Source organism: Monodelphis domestica, chromosome 4, assembly GCF_027887165.1.
Source record: "Monodelphis domestica isolate mMonDom1 chromosome 4, mMonDom1.pri, whole genome shotgun sequence".
Classification (NCBI taxonomy): Eukaryota; Metazoa; Chordata; class Mammalia; order Didelphimorphia; family Didelphidae; genus Monodelphis; species Monodelphis domestica.
In genome coordinates this window covers 266,069,629-266,087,266 of record NC_077230.1, presented here as the reverse complement: position 1 = coordinate 266,087,266, position 17,638 = coordinate 266,069,629, and the positions used below count along the sequence as shown (strand labels likewise).

At 39.4% G+C, this 17,638-nt stretch overlaps 1 protein-coding gene across 2 annotated transcripts in view; it reads left to right on the top strand.

Moving 5' to 3' along the window:
- Window positions 1–33: 33 nt before the first annotated feature.
- The window catches only part of C4H11orf54 (chromosome 4 C11orf54 homolog), a 36,777-nt gene continuing 19,172 nt past the window's right edge, over window positions 34–17,638 (top strand). The window contains exons 1-2 of one of the 2 annotated variants that reach the window (XM_007495007.3): window positions 34–206; window positions 5,821–5,894. In XM_007495007.3, the coding sequence (XP_007495069.1) occupies window positions 34–206; window positions 5,821–5,894 (247 nt within the window). Of the gene's footprint in view, window positions 207–5,820; window positions 5,895–16,235; window positions 16,317–17,638 lie in introns of those variants that run through there. The other variant, XM_056794507.1, reaches the window with a different exon arrangement.

Below are 17,638 nucleotides of genomic sequence, written 5' to 3'. Positions count from 1 at the left end.
AGACCTTTCGTCTCCGGCGATCTCCATAGTTGAATGGCGGAGGCGGAGCTAGGAGCTTGGAAGGGGGCGGAGCCACGGAAAAACGCCGAGGAAAAAGGTGGGAGGAAGGAAACGGAAAGAAGACGGAGTTATGGGTGTTCTAGTCTCCGCCTGCCGCCACTACAGTCAGAACTAGCGTCTGACGCGGAGGCTACGGCCGAGTTTCCGTAAGTGGGACAGTCTATCGGGACCGTGATGGGGGCGGGCAAAGTGGAAGGAACGCCGAGGACCCCCTCCATTCTCCCTGACTTAGGTCCTGACTAGGGCCTCTGGGCTTCTGTTTGCTGGGGAGGGCGCGGAGTCCCAGCACGACCTAAGTTCGAATTCCGCCTCAGACGCTTACCTGGAGGTGTAACCCTGGGTGGGCAAGACTGGACAATAGTCCAGGTATGAGGTAATGAGGGTTTTCACCAGAATAGTGGTGACAGTGACAGAGGAGAGATGTTGCAAAGGTGAAATAACAGGCCATGGCCACACATTTCTTCCTCAGGTTCCTTATCAATAAAATTGTGGCAGTAAAAATAGCTGACCTTTATGTAGCTCATTAAAGTTTGCTTTATATACATTTGTCATCCACTTTGATCCTTTATTTTATTGATGAGGAAATTCTGGCTGAAGTCGTATAGCTACGGAAGTGCCAGACAAAATTTGAACACAGCTCTTCCCGACTCCAAGTCCAGCTCCTATCCACTACACCATTTAGCTAGTACCTTCCTAGTGGGTCTAAGAATCTAAGGAGAAGGGAAAGTGCTGTGCAAACTTTAGCGTGCAATATAGATGCTAGGCTGGCTCTCATTACCACTGATATCCCCTTCATGAAGCTTTCTTAAACCTTCCCCCCCTCCTCCCCATGTGCCTCTTTCTCTAGCTGGGAATTTCTGCAGGACTGGCTGGAGCTGTGTCTTGTTTTGCCCTGTATTAGAATTCTATCCCCAAACACTGGATCTTTGGGTTGTGTCTGGTCATTCCAAATTTTGGCAAGGCCATTCCACTATTTGGTTCTCCACTTAAATTTACTGGTGTAAAATCCTGGGCAAGGGTCAATCAAGTGCCTTGATGCTGAATACTTGGCTAGTAATGCTTTAACAGGCAAAGGGATATTAAAACGGACAACCTTTGTACAGGCTGCCTATTTTGTGGGCAGCCTCCTAGGGAAGTTAGAGATTAAGGAATGTTGGGGTGTTTTTTTGTTTTGTTTTGATTTTTTTGAGGAGGGGAGGGGGAAGGATTGAGACTTCCCGTTTTTGGATCAGAAGAGTTATTTCAAGGATATAGAGAATACTCTGTGGAGAAAGACTTTATATCTATGCCAAAGGCACCTATGACTAATCTACAAAGTTGCCTGAGGCACAGAGAAGTCATTTGCTCAGGGACTGGTAAACAAGAAATATAGAAGAGGTTTTGGTTGTGTGTGGGGTTGCTGTTTTTTTCTAAATTTAAACTTCTATCAGCTTATTAATGTAATAAAATAATACCAATCATCACTATTTCAAAAGGTTTGCATTTATTGTATTGTACAATATTACAATATCTACTTTTAACCAATCAAACTGGACACCTACTATTTAGCAAACTGTTCTTTTTCATTAAGGACAGAAAAGAATTGTTACTGATTTTCTTTCTGACCTACATGTTCCTGATATCACGTAGCCACAGGAATAAAATCCCCATTCTCCCTTAGTAGAGATGCCTCAGTGTTATCTACTGACCTTTGAATTGGGGAAAAATGAAAATTGGCAGTAGGACAGCTAGATGACAAAGTGGATAGAGGGCCAAACCTGGAGCTGGAAAGATCTGAATTCAAATTTGACCCTAGTCATTTCCTAACTCTGTAATCCTGGGCAAGTCATTTAATACCAATTACCTAGTCCTTGCTCTTCTGCCTTAAAATTCTTACAAGGACAGAAAGTAAGGGTTTTAAAAAATGGCACTGAAGAGAAGGAGGCTCTCAGAGAAGAAATATCACCAAGTAGAAGATGCTATCCTTTTAGGATGTTGAAATTTAATTCAGTTAGATTATAGATAATTTTTAAACAGAATATAAAAGCAGATACAAAATACAGTACAATATATATAAATACTGATAATGTGGGATGAGAGAGTTGGGAAGCAGATTATGAGGGAAAGCTTTGTAGGGGAGTTAACTATTGATTCATTTTGAAAGAAATGATGAATGTGGATTATATTCACTTTGGAATCACATATGAACTATAGTTCTGAAGTAAAGGCCCCCTGTAGGAAGTCAGAAGTCAGTGGCCTCAGCTAGTAGCCTAATAAATAACACACTGAACCTGGAGTCAGGAAGATCTGAGTTCAGAGATGACCTCAAGATATTTACTGGCTATGTGACCCTGGGCAAATCACTTTTCTTTCATCTGCTTCAGTTTTTTCAACTGTAAAATGATAATATTAATAACACCTGCCTTCCTAGGATTGTTGTGAAGAGCAATATTTGTTTTTTTAAGTACTTAGCACAGTGCCTATGTAAAAGCTTATTTCTTCCCTCCTCCTCTTGGCAATAGTAATTTACAAATCTGTCCATATTTTCTTCAAACTTAGAGATAATCCACAAGCTTTTATTAAGCACTTACTATATGCCAGGTATTGTACCAGGTTCTGGAGATACAAAAATGAAACAATTCCTGCCCTCTGGATTATATTCTATTTGTAGACATAGGTTAGATAGCACTAGACTTGAAGTTAGGATGTGCATTCAAATCCAATTCATTTAACTTCTCTGTACTTCCATTTCCTCATGTGCAAAATGGGCAGAAGGGTTGGGCCCAGATCGCCTTAATAAGATCCCTTCAGCACTAAATGTGCTCCAAGTAAGAGGGGAAGGACAGCACTTGTGCTTTCAGGGTTATGGGGAATTCACAGATAAAAGAAACCTCCTTGATCAAAGCAGATTAGTTCATTCTCTGAAAATTATATACTGTAGTCTGAAGAGAATTCACTAAGGCAGAAAGGTTAAATGACTTACCAGGAGGTCACCCAGAGAATATGGGTCAGAGGTTAAATTTCCTGATTTGGAAGCCCGATCTCTCTGTAGAAGTATATATAAAATAAATAAAAGATTTTTTTTTTGAGGGAAGAAGAGATTCAGGAAGGTTTTCTCATGGATCAGATGATATTTGAGCTGACTGAGCCAGTATTTCCAAAAGAGGGAATACAGGTATTAGGGACAGTCAGTGCCAGACACAGATAGGACAGATGGAATGACCTTTGGGAAAAGCACCAAGAAAGATTGTTCCCCTGAAGTGAAGAGTATGTAAAAGGTAATATTGTCTAATAAAGCCAGATAGTATAGGAAGGGGGACAAGGCACAGGGGACTTTACATGCCAAAGAGAGGAGTTTGTATTTGATCCTAAGGTTAATGGCAGCCAGGGGAGAGGATTAGGTAGGGACGCACCTAATGTAGTCAGACTTACGTTTTAGCAAAATCGCTCTGGCCGCTCTTTGATGTATGGGCCTGAGTGGGGAGAGAGAGCTGAAGGGGATCAACTGAGAGGCCCTTACAGTAATCTGGGTGAGAGAGTATGAAGGCCTGAGCTAAAGCAGGAGCCATGTGAGTGGATGGAGAGAAGGGCTCAGATTTGAGTGAGGAAGCAAAAGGGACGAGGCCTATCAATACCAGAGTTACAAACCTGGGAGACTGGGAAGAAGGATCATAGATAGGATCATAGATTTAGGAAGGGATTTGAGAGATCAGAGATCACAGCTCTGACTTTAAAGTTAAGGAAACTTAGTCACAGAAAGGTTAAATGAATTGCCCAGAGGTACACAGCTAATGTATTTGAACCTAGTTCCTCCTGAGGCCAAGTCCAGTGCTTTAGCTATTGGGCTATGTTGCTTAATGACATCTGAGTGGTGAGAATGTGGGACATGGAATCAGGAAGATCTGAGTTCAAATCTGTCTCAGATACTTACCAGCTGGGTGACCCTGAGCAAGTAACTTAACCCTGCTTGCCTCTGTGTTCTCATCTGTAAAATTGAGCTGAAGGAGGAAATGACAAACCACTCTAGTATCCTTACCAAGAAAATCCTAAATGTGGTCATAAAGAGTAGGACATAACTGAAAAACAACTAAACAACATATTTTGACTCTCTTTTTGGCAGAAATTGGGACATTTGGAAAACGGACGGGTATGTGGGGAAAGTTATAATTCTGTTTTGGGCTGAGATATCTCTGAGACATCAAGTTTAAATGTCCAATATGTAGATGGGGGCAGCTGGGTGGCTCAGTGGATTGAGAGCCAGGTGTAGAGATGGGAGGTCCTAGGTTTAAGTCTGGCTTCAGACACTTCCTAACTATGTGATCCTGGGCAAGTCACTTAACCCCCATTGCCTAGCCCTTACCATTCTTCTGCCTTGGAACCAATACCCAGTATTGATTCCAAGATGGAAGGTAAGGGTTTAAAAATGAAAACAAAAACCAATATATAGATAGTGATGTGAGGCTTAATGATAAGTAGAGTTATATTAAGAAATTTTGAAATATGATGTGGGGAAATGAAGTAGTTCACTATTGATAGGGTTTAGTTTCATGGATGGAGAAAGAGACAGTGGGGATGACATTGAGGAGGTTTGCAATCACCACCTCTGGGAGCTTGAAAGAATCATTGTCAGTCAGTAAACATTTATTCTATGTATTTTTAAAAACTTTTTTTTTTCTGTCTTAGTAACAACTCTGAGACTGAAGAGAGGAAAGGGCTAGACTAGGCAATTGGGATTGTGACTTACCCAGGGTCAACACACCTATGATGTATCTAATGTCAAATTTGAACTCAGATCTTCCCAACTCTAGGCATGGCTCTCTACTCACTGTGCCACCTAGATGTCCCTAATAAATATTTATCAAATGCCTTCTTTGTATGCCAGACACTGTGTTAAGTGTTTTTTGTATTTTTATGAACATCTCATTTGATCCTCACAACAACCCTGGGAATTATTATTCCCATTTTGCTGAGGTTACAAAAAGAGGTAAATGACAGTCTCTGCCTTCAAACATCTCACAATCTAACAGAGGAGAAAATAAACATCTGTGCAAACAAACTACATTCAGGATAAATAGGAAATAATTAAAAGAGGGAAGGCAATAAAACTAAAAGGGGGGTGGAGTAGAGGTGGAAAAGAACTTCAAGGAAGCCAGAAGGTGGAGGGAGAAGAGAAAGAACATTTTAGATGTGGGAATCAGCCAGAGAAAATGTCATGGAACAGACAGAGGATATATGGCAACCAGTAAGGTGTAAGAAGAATAGAAGGTGGGATGAGAGTAGTTATGAAGGGTTTTGAACACTAGAGGATTTTGTATTTGAACCTGGAGGCAAGGGGAAGCCCCTGGAGTTTATTGTGGAGGAAGCTGGCAGTCAGGAACTATGTTTGAGGAAAATCATTTTGGTGGCTGAATAGAGGATGAATTAGAAGATCTATTCAAGCAGTGTTGTAGTGATGTCCCAGAAAAGCCAGAAGGAATGGGATGGGATTGAATCAGCCCAGCTAGGGCAAGGAAGTAGATATATTTTATGTATTAATGCATTTGGTTATTTGGATTTAAAGGGAACTTGTCATTCTTGGTCCCTTTACAGCTCCATCCCCTACCAGAAAAGGAAAACAAATAAATCTGTCATTTAAAAAACTGTTGCATGTCATCAGAAATCTAAAGCCATTTTGTCTTCTTTTAATTAGTGGTTCTTTATATTCATGACAAGGTAATAGCTGTGCATATTTGGTGTGCTGTGAACCTTAGTAAATTGCCTAAAATATCTTTTTACCTCCAGCTTTGTGTACAGCAAAATGGCAAGTGTTGAGAAATTTCCTTTTCATGTGCCACGTTTAGAAGAGCTTGCTGGAGGTAAGTCCAAACATTTGTGGCAGCTTTGGGGTTTTTAATTAATCTAGGAAAATATAACTATAAAAGCTGTTATTTACATGATTTTTTTTGACTTTTCAATCATGAGTTCTTAAAAATACTGAAGTCATCATATACATATATTTTTCTTCGTTTTCAATTAAAAATGACTATTTTTCACTTCAAAAAAATAATAAACCTAGCTTGGGATATAGAGCCAACCAAACAAAATCCCACCTTTATAGAACATAATTTTAAACCAAGATACAAGTTTTATTGAGAGAAAGTAACTACGTTAATCACAGTTTCAAGTCTATTTGATCCCAATTCAAATGATCTTGTCCTTCCCAGATGAAGTTCTTATCTCCTTTCTTATAAACTTGCCAAATTACATTAAATATAATAGTATATATGATCACAATTTCTTATTTGAATCCAGCCTTGTAAGATCACTGAGGATTGGAAACCATGTCTTATTATTTTTATACTTTCTTTAGTTTTCATTGGTGTTTTCTTTGATGTATGGGGTGCTCAGGGAGGGGTAGTATCTCTGGTATGGAGGGCTTGTCATGCCCTCCCAGGGCAGCTCTCCAGCCTCTGACCCCCACCTGACACCCAGCTTTCACTTGTGGCTCCTAGTAGCTGCTAGCATGTGGCAGCGGCCACATCCCGGACAAAGGCTTCGACAGGCCGGCTAAACCTTGTGAGGGTAACCATTGGGTCATAGACCCCTGGTGAACCAGAACCTTGCTCACCCAGCATGTGAAGACTGCTTCGGCTGAACAGACAGAAGAAACCAATAAAAGGGTTCAACAGCTGAGAGGGCGATGCAGCAAAGCACTGTGGAGTGCTTAGGGTGTGTTGGAGCACAAAAGACAACAGGGCCATCCAATGCAGCTGAGGAAGTCTCCAGGTGTAACGACTTTTTGTGCCACTGAACCCAGGCTTCCAATGCCGAGAGAGTGGGACTGTCTCTGTGCATCGACTTTTCCACTTAAATCTCCTTCACGCACAAGTGTCTTTGTGCACACTCATCTATCATAGATGAAAACGCACAAAGACAATCGTCATCCTCGGTTACCGAGAGACTACCACTACTAAAGGTGACCCTGAGCTCTCCAAACTGTAAAGGCCTTGAGGAAAGACAGGTTCAGTGTAAGTCCTCTTGGAAGACCAGCATACTAAAATGTGGAGAAGCTACTCACCAGGTTAACCATCAAGTAATTAATATTTTTGACCACAGAACCTCAGGGAAATCACATACTAAGGTGGAAAAGGAATTTCAATATGATTGGTGGCAGCAATCCCAACACTGTTCAGATTGCAGCTACAGTGGTACTTTGATACATGAGCACCTTAAGTCAAAAGCATATGAGCAGTCCAGATCAGGCTTTAAGTCACGAGCAGATGTTTGAATCATGAGATTCCACCGCTCTCTACTAGGTAGCCAGCCGGTTTCACAAGTTACACAAGGTTGTCTTGTTTGGTTCAATTTAGTGGTTTCTTTCCTTCATTAGTTTGAATTTTGTTATTGGGGAATAATGTAGATAAAGGGAAGGGGACGGAAACTGTCTTACATTTCTATAGGTAATTTGTGGTCTTCACATTGGACAAATCAAACCTACAAATTTCTTTTCCTGTTAAGGGACAAGTTGCCAAGACCAGAATTGATAACATAGGCACTGGATGCTTTTGGCTACATTTTTAAAAAAATTTAAATTAATTTATTTAGTCAATTTAAAACATTATTCCTTGGTTACAAGAATCATATTATTTCTCTCCCTCCCCTAACCCCACCCTTTCTTTTCCATAGCTGACACGCAATTCCACTGGGTATTATATGTGTCCTTGATCAGAAGCTATTCCATGGGTTTTTTTTGTTGTTTTTTTTTTGCAAGTGAAATGTGGATTTTATTTTATCTTTTTTTTTTTTAAGGAAGTATGAAATGGAAATTCATAGCTTTAAATGCTATCGTGTTTTTAGATCTTTGTATGTTGAAATTTTCTTTTTTGGATATTTAAGTTCAGAATTTGAAAAAATAAATAAAAATTAAGGAGATCTGGTTTAGGTTAAAGTCTCTGGGCAGGATCCTAGTAACCAAAAGCCTGATAGTTGGGTGCTTAATAGTTACAGAAGGCTGAAGTGGTGGTTTTTGTCTTTTGGGTTTTATTTTGTTTTTTTTGTCATTTTGAAACTGTCTCCCTATCTTCCCTGAGTGGGAAGGACAGTGGCCATTCACTGACTGACTCCAATCGTGATCACAGGAACTCGGAGCTGCTCTGTTCCTCTGACCTGGGCTGGTTCACTTCTTCTCAGGAAGTCTGGTGGTCCTCTGCTGCCCAGGGTTCAATGCATTGCTGCTGGAATGTGGGCAGCTAATCAGCTTTAACCATACTGTAGCTCAGGAGAGCAGAACTCCAGCAATCCATTTTGGTTGAGGACCAATCCAGGTTGAGGAACCTTTTGGGTTGTCAGGATCCTAGACATGTTCCTCCACTCCTAGCTAGTGTTGCTTTACTATCATGGTGCTGTGAATCAGGGCAAAGGAAGGTAGTACCTGCTCTTGCAGCAGGAGATTCAGCCTCCTGAAGGTAGTCCCTGGGTATCCAGTTAGAGGAACAAGGGCGACAGCTTGCTTATATTAACCTGGGGGAGAGGAGATACAACCTCCTGATGGTTCAAGTCCTTTTCCAGCTCCAAGATTCAAATTTGTCCATTGCATTCTCATTCAAGTTCTGAGTCTGGAAGTTCCTGCGGCTGTGTCTTCAGATGCAGTCCTATCATGTAACCCTTCATTTCTCATTCTGTGCCATACTTCACCCACAGACCAGTGTCACATGTAATATTGTATATCTAAGTTATCTCTGTGCCTTATCCCCTGTTTATTTCACTGTCTCCTAGACCATGATCAAAATGATCAGTGAGGGTGCATTTTCATCAACATCACCTTTCCAGATAAGACTAAGATCTTACATTTCATGATTCTCATTTTTTCTTTGATTTCCTGTATGGCTTTGTGTCACTGAGGCACACACTGAGGCCAGTTAGGGCAGCCCTCCCAGGAGGGGTCTTTGCCCGCTTGGGCACTTTTGGTTCTGAGGCAGCCTGATAGGGGAGTAATTCAAGTTAGCAGCTTGCTGACCCTGCTCTGAATTCCCCTCCTTATCCATTCATTTATTAACCTGGGTGTTGTGTAAGGTCTCCTTTGACCCTCTTCCCTCTTCCTCAGTTTTTTTTTAAATTTTATAATATTTTATTTGATCATTTCCATGCATTATTCATTAAAGACAAAGATCATTTTCTTTTCCTCTCCCCACCCTCCGTAGCCGACGCGTGATTCCACTGGTTATCACATGTGTCCTTGATTCGAACCCATTGCCATGTTGTTAATATTTGCATTAGAGTGTTCGTTTAGAGTCTCTCCTCTGTCATGTCCCCTCAACCGCTGTAGTCAGGCAGTTGCTTTTCCTCGGTGTTTTTACTCCCACAGTTTGTCCTCTGCTTATGAATAGTATTTTTTCTCCTAGATCCCTGCAGATTGTTCAGGGACATTACACCGCCACTAATGGAGAAGTCCATTAAGTTCGATTATACCACAGTGTATTAGTCTCTGTGTACAATGTTCTCCTGGTTCTGCTCCTCTCGCTCTGCATCACTTCCTGGAGGTCGTTCCAGTCTCCATGGAATTCCTCCATTATTCCTTTTTGCACAATAGTATTCCATCACCAACATATACCACAATTTGTTCAGGCATTCCCCAAATGATGGGCATCCCCTCGTTTTCCAATTTTTGGCCATCACAAAGAGCGCAGCTATGAATAGTCTTGTACAGGTCTTTTTCTCCATTATCTCTTTGGGGTACAGACCCAGCAGTGCTATGGCTGGATCAAAGGGTAGACATTCTTTTATCGCCCTTTGGGCATAGTTCCAAATTGCCCTCCAGAATGGTTGGATCAATTCACAACTCCACCAGCAATGAATTAATGTCCCTACTTTGCCACATCCCCTCCAGCATTCATTACTTTCCTTTGCTATCATGTTAGCCAATCTGCTAGGTGTGAGGTGATACCTCAGAGTTGTTTTGATTTGCATCTCTCTGATTATAAGAGATTTAGAACACTTCTTCATGTGCTTATTAATAGTTTTGATTTCTTTATATGAAAACTGCCTATCCATGTCCCTTGCCCATTTATCAATTGGAGAATGGCTTGGTTTTTTGTTCAATTGATTTAGCTCTTTATAAATTTGAGTAATTAAACCTTTGTCAGAGATTTTTTATGAAGATTTTCCCCCAATTTGTTGTTTTCCTTCTGATTTTAGTTACATTGGTTTTGTTTGTACAAAAGCTTTTTAATTTGATGTAGTCGAAATTATTTATTTTACATTTTGTGATTCTTTCTATGTCTTGCTTGGTTTTAAAGTCTTTCCCCTCCCAAAGGTCTGACATGTATACTATTCTGTGTTTACCCAATTTACTTATGGTTTCCTTCTTTATGTTTAAGTCATTCACCCATTTTGAATTTATCTTGGTGTAGGGTGTGAGGTGATGATCAATTCCTAATCTTTCCCACACTGTCTTCCAATTTTCCCAGCAGTTTTTATCGAATAGTGGATTTTTGTCCCAAAAGCTGGGATCTTTGGGTTTATCGTATACTGTCTTGCTGAGGTCGCTTGCCCCCAGTCTATTCCACTGATCCTCCTTTCTGTCTCTTAGCCAATACCAAATTGTTTTGATAACTGCTGCTTTGTAGTATAGTTTGAGGTCTGGGACTGCAAGGCCCCCCTCATTTGTGGTTTTTTTTTCATTATTTCCCTGGATATCCTTGATCTTGTGTTATTCCAAATGAACTTTGTTATGGTTTTTTCTAAATCAGTAAAGAAAATTTTGGGGAGTTCCATGGATATGGCACTAAATAGATAAATAAGTTTGGGTAGGATGGTCATTTTTATTATATTGGCTCGTCCTATCCATGAGCAGTTATATTTTTCCAATTGCTCAAGTCTAGTTTTAGTTGTGTGATGAGTGTTTTGTAGTTGTGTTCATATAGTTCCTGCGTTTGTCTTGGGAGATAGATTCCTAGGTATTTTATTTTGTCTAAGGTGATTTTGAATGGTATTTCTCTTTCTAGTTTCTGTGCCATGTTTCTGTGACCTAATGTATGGTCAATCTTTGTGAATGTGCCATGTGGTTATGAGAAGAAGGTGTATTCCTTTTTATCCCTATTTATTTTTCTTCATATGTCTATTAATTCTGATTTTTCTAAGATTTCATTCACTTCTTTTACCTCTTTCTTATTTATTTTTTGATTTGATTTATCTAAATTTGATAATGGTTGGTTCAAGTCTCCCACTAATATGGTTTTACTGTCTATTTCTTCCTTCAATTCTCCTAGTTTCTCCATTAGAAATTTGGGTGCTATATTATTTGGTGCATACATGTTGATTAGTGATATTTCCTCATTATCTAAAGTCCCTTTTAACAAAATGTAATTACCTTCCCTATCCCTTTTGATCAGGTCTATTTTTGCTTTGGCTTTATCAGATATCATGATTACCACTCCTGCCTTCTTTCTGTCAGTTGAGGCCCAGAAGGTCTTACTCCATCCTTTAATTCTGACCTTGTGGGTGTCTACCCACCTCATGTGTATTTCTTGAAGACAACATATGGTAGGGTTTTGGATTCTAAACCATTCTGCTATTCATCTACGTTTTATGGGTGAGTTCATCCCATTCACGTTCAAAGTTATGACTGTCACTTGTGGACTCCCTGGCATTTTGATATCCTTCCCTAATTCTAACCTTTCTTCTTCAGCTCTACCTTTTAGTCCAGTGATTTACTTTAAATCACTCCCCCTTGTACTTCCCTTTCTACCCCCCTCCCTTCTTAATCCCTCCCTTATTTTCCCCTGTAGTCTTTTTAAAATTCCCCCCCCCCCACCCTCTCCCTCCCTTGTACTGCTTCCCTCCCCACCAGTCTGTTTTTTACCCTTCTACTCCCCTATAGGGCGCAAATCTATTCTCTTCCCCAATGGATTGGATTGTTCTTCCCTCTTTGGGTCAGTTTCAAAGTACGTAAGAGTTGAGTATTTCCTATCTCCAACCTCTTTACCCTTCCAGTGTATCAGTGTTCTCCACCCCCCCCCTGCCCCCCACCATGAGCTTCTTTGTGACATATAAATTTACCCCCTTTTGTTTCTTTTCCCATTTCTTTTAGTCATAACCTCTTTTCTTTTTTAGCTTTAGTCATGTATATATATATATATATATATATACATACACATGTATATGTATTTATGCATGCATATATCTATATACCTATTTATGTCTTGTCCTTTCATCCTATACAGTTTGTCACTGTTCCCTCTGAGTGTTATTTCCATGTTTTTGATGTTTACATTAGGATGTTCATTTAGAGTCTTCATCCCCAGTCATATCCCCTCGACCCAGGTAATCAAGCAGTTGTTTTTCTTCTGTGTTTCTACTCCCACAGTTTTTCTTCTGAATGTGGATGGTGTTTTTTCTCGTAAATCCCTCCAAGTTGTTCAGGATCACTGCATTTTTCGACTAGATTTTTGTAGAAATGAAGGTGCCCTAAAAACTCACTAGACAAAAAGGTTTTCTAAAGAGAGAGATGAGTTGGAACTGAGGTTTTGGTTCTGGTGTTCTTGTTTTTCCTTGTCGGGTTTCTTTTCTCTTTTCTTTTTTTGGTTTGGTTTTAGTTTTTGGTCTTTAACAGGGGACTGGGAACCTCACTTTAGCTGAAGTGTTCTCATCCAACCCACTGTCCTCCACCCTTTACACCCCCTGGGATCTTTCCAGCCTGGTTGAGCTCCCCCAAACTTAAAATCAGTTTCCCCTATACCATCTTGACCTCAAGCTCCACCCCATCCAGCTTCCCTGGGACCATTGATTCCCATTTATAAATATACCAAAGGGCAGAAAGGGAAGGGGTATGATAGTATTGTAATTTTGTTTATTTACATTCTTTCTTATGTATAAATATATTTATTTGTTATTTAGAGAGTACATTTTCATATTTAAAAGCATATCAAAAATTCATGTGTTTTTTGGGGGTTTGGAATGAGCTAATTGCATTTCTATTCATTTAAATTGGGAAATTCAATTTGACACAGGACCAAATTGAGTTACAAGCTTGGCCATTGACCAAATCAAACTCGTGTGTCAAGGTACCACTGTATTTTGAAATACTAAGGTTTTGAAGATCTCTTCATTCCACTCCAACTCAATTCCACAGCCCCAGGCTCTACCATTGGGCTTTGTATAAAGAAGGCACTTAATAAATGTGGATAAAATTGATTTCAAGGCCTAGGCAATGACAGCAACTTTGTTTCATTAAATTTTTGCTAATTTAAAATAAGTTTTAAATGTAGTACAATCTGTTGAGTATTAGTTGACTATTGTTTAACAATCTTACAAAATTAATATTGTTATTCTAACCTCCCCTGGTGAAACACTGTTATAAACAACAACAACAACGTGGCCAGATTTCTCTACCTAGCTTTAATTCTATATTGATAGCTTTCTCAAATTTCCATGTGACCAGCAGTTTAGAAAAATTATTAAGGATTTAATGTTTGAGTAGGCATTTTTCTTGATAATTTTTTAGTCTCCACTAGATATGTGTAAAAATGGATTGGAATCCAGGACTTCAATACCCACAAGCCTTTGCTCCACTTCCCCAGAATTCCTTGTAATCTCACCTGGGTGGAGATCAAGAAGGTATTTAACCTGATTGAAAAAGCTTTTGCGGTCTCTTTTGGACTTCCGTTTTGGAGCAGAGGCGTCTCTTCCATGATGTGAGGTTATCTTGTCTAGGCCTCTGGCCTAGGCACGTGTTTTTTCTTATCCTGTATTTTCTTTAATCCTTAATCTCTAATAAACCTCTAAAAATATAATACTCCTTGCAGAGAGAAACTAATTTCTACCTGCCTCAGTCTCCCCTAAATTTTAATCTTTACATATGACTGACAGCCAAGAAAATACTCAGATTTCTCTCTTGGCATATTTCTATATCTTCAGTTTTCATTTCCTTAATGTTAAGTCAGGAGACATTTATTAAATACTAGTGTGTGCTAAGCAGTGAGAACACACAGAAAGACAAAAAGCAGTCCCTACTCCCAAGGAATTTACAATCTAATTAGGGTCTAAGTCTTCCTGCCATAAAATACTTCTCCAGTCAGTGACAAGAGTCTGCATCTGTTTTTCCTAGTGGGCATAGTTTATTTCAAAATACAGATATAAATGTCCCCATACTAGAAATTAATATTTTTTTTTACAGAATAATCTTTTACTTATCAACTTGGTATACCTAGTATCTAGCATAGTGTCTTGCACATAGTGTTACTAAATTGTTCACTAATATCTAGAGAATAATATAATAAAAATCTTGCTCCACTCCAAAGGGGCTAATAGTCTAATAGGAGAAAAATAAAGATATTTATTAATAACTATGATGCAAGAGAGAGTCAGACTAGTACAAGGAAGTCTTGACAAAGTATTATGGCAAATTTAAGGCAGGAATGATCATTCATACCAGGGATGGGAGAGCATCAGGAGAAGGTATCAGCTCAGTTGGGTTTTGAAGGAGGGGAAGAATTTCACTGGAAGGAAATGATCAGGAGGGAAATTATCTAGGCATGCTAGATAATATTAGCAAAGTTACAATAACAAGAGTGATCAGAATGAAAATTGGGGAACAAAAGAAGTACTATGAGTTAAGTCTAGAAAGATAAATTAGAACTATACTATAATAGCCTTGAATCTGGGGTTCACACTTTATTTAGCTATTAATCTGGTAGGCAAAGAGGAATAACAAGATTAATTAGTCATTCATTAGAAAGATTAATTGAATAAATGTTTGAAGGATGCACTGAAGGCAGCAATACTTATATGGAAGCTATTATATTAATCTAAGTAAGAAGAGAAGAAATGATCTGAATGAGGGTAATTTCAATGAAAGTTGAGAGAGGGGACAGATATGAGAGATATTGCAGAAGTGGAATCAATAGAATTTGGAAGATGATTGAATTTGGGGGCTAAGGAAAGCAAAAGAGTCTAAGATGACTGAAATTATAAACCTGGTTGAATGGGAAGATGGTGATTCTATCAAGAGAAATAGGAAATGGGTTTTGTGGGGGAGAATGTTTTTGAGGGTAAAGAAGATGAGTGAGTTTCTTTAAACTTCTTGAGTTTGAGATACTAGGAGAACATACAATTTGTTTTGTTGGTTGTCTCTCGAACCGAGGATGACGATTGTCTTTGTGCGTTTTTGTGCACAAAGACACCTGTGCATGAAGATTTAAGTAGAAAAGTCGATGCACAGAGACAGTCCCACTCTCTCGGCGTTGGAAGCCTGGGTCCATTGGCACGAAAAGTCTTTACACCTGGAGACTTCCTCAGCTGCATTGGATGGCCCTGTTGTCTTTTGTGCTCCATCACGCCCTAAGCACTCCACAGTGCCTTGCTGCATCGCCATCTCAGCCGTTGAACCTTCTTGTTGGTTTCTTCCGCCTGTTCCGCCAAAGCAGTCTTCACATGCTGGGTCAACAAAGCCCTAGTTCACCAGGGGTCGACCCGATGGCTACCCTCACAAGGTTTAGCCAGCCTGTCAAAGCCGTTGCCTGGGGTGTGGCCGGTGCCTCATGCTAGCAGCTACTAGGAGCCACAAGTGAGAGCTGGGTGTCAGGTGAGGGTCAGTGGCTGGAGAGCTGCCCTAGAAGGGCACAACAAGCCCTCCATACCAGAGATATTACCCCTCCCTGAGCACCCCATACACCCCAAAAATACATACAATACATACAATAGATAGTTGGAAATACAGAACTGTTGTTCTTAGGAAATGATGTAGACTTTGCAGTCAAGCATATAGTAATCATTGAAGCCATGACATTGGCTAAGAAAGAAAGCGTAGAAAGACCTCCTACTCATTTTAAAGGTGTGGGTAGAGAAGATAAGAAGCTAGGAAAGGAAAAAGAAGAATTTGGTCAGAAAGGCTGGAGAACAACCAAGTGATTGCTGTGACATGAAAGCCAGAGGAGAGAATATCAAGAAAGAATGGTGCCAATGTGTTGTTAAAAATGCTAAGGAGAACAAGAGGAGATGAGAATATTGGATTCAGTATTAAGCAGATTGTCAGTGACCTTGGGGAGAAATGCTTCCATAGAAAGGTAAAAATGTATATCAGATTGCAAGAAATTGAGAGGTGAATAATTAGTAAGGTCATGGAAACAGGAAATGTAGAAGTTTGGTAGTACATTTCTAAATGTGTTCATTTATTTTGTTAAAGACTGCATCTGACTTGATGTCATCTGATTTTTCTTAAGTTTCTATAGTTGACACTAACACTTAGCAGTAAAGAGAAGGGAAAGATGAGACAATAGCACGTGGAAGTGACAGGATCAAGGGTAAGTTTTTTCTTTTTAGTATTGGAGAGACCTAATGATATTTGTAGCCTCAAGAAGCAACCTGTAGTGAGGGAGAAAGTGAATATGAGAGACGAGAGAAATACCTGATGAAACAAGTCATTGAAACAACTAAAGGGCTCTCAGTTGTGAAAGTATAAAAGCTCACTTTGGCACAAAGGTGGCATCTTTTATTGAATGGGAAAGAAGAGAGATTAGTGAGACACTGAGAGGTTAAGATGAGGGAAAGAAGGAGATGGAGGGAGTCAGGTAGGCAAATGCAAGGTGGAATAGGGCTTAGATTTAAGGTCTTCAAGAAAAGAAGTGTGGGTCTTATGGTTCTCAGCAGCTGAGGCAGCCATGTAAAGATGATCAAGTCTAAGTCACAACCAGTCTTATAAATCTCATCAAGAAACCTAGCCCCACAAATACAAATCTCTGAAAGCCTTTGGCTCTTAATTTTTTTTAGCTTTGCTAAAAAGAAAAGGCTATAGTAGATGCAGCCTACAACTCTTTCATTGCCTAGGGGGAGGTTGTTAAGACTCTCAGCATCAAGTTCCCCAAAGTTAAGGGACTAAGTCACCAAATGACCAAACGTATAAACTTGTAAACTACCATCAGATGCATTACACTTAAGTGTATCATCAGATATCTAGTTCCCAAGCTCAGCAAACTTATGGACTCCCCTCCATGGCTTCCAATTCCAGTGTATATTGCTGATTAAACCCAGTATTACTGTTGTAAAAACCCCTGGAGCAAAAGCTAACAATCTCAAGACTTCAGGAAAATATTTCTTTGTACTTCAAACCACTTTTTCCTGGGTAAGTTATCACTATTTTGTACAAGTAAAGGAAATGGAGAGGCATCACTGTATTATAGAAACTGATGATATGTGAATGATAGAATTATACAGAAGTAATCTAGATCAAGAATTATCTTTTCTTTTGGAAGTATTTGTGGACAAGGAATTTTTCATTACCTTTAACATCTCCAACACTTAAAACTTTTATAAAAAAGTTTTTCCTGGTTCACAATATTTAAATGAGAGATGTCAAACACATGGAAGCTACTTAGGACTCACCACACTCCTGAGTGCTGCTCAAACCAAATTGAAATGTATTTGGAAAATATCTCATCAAATTAATAAAAATAAAACATCATGTTGCATTTTAAAAGTAAGTCAATATATGGTTCTCAGGAGTCCTTAAATGCACGTTAGTAGCCCTTATTTTCTATTTTAAGTTGGGTATTACTGATTTAGATGAGACCAGGAAAATCCATGGCCTCTATTGCCATTAATATGTGCTAATTCTAGATTAAGTGTT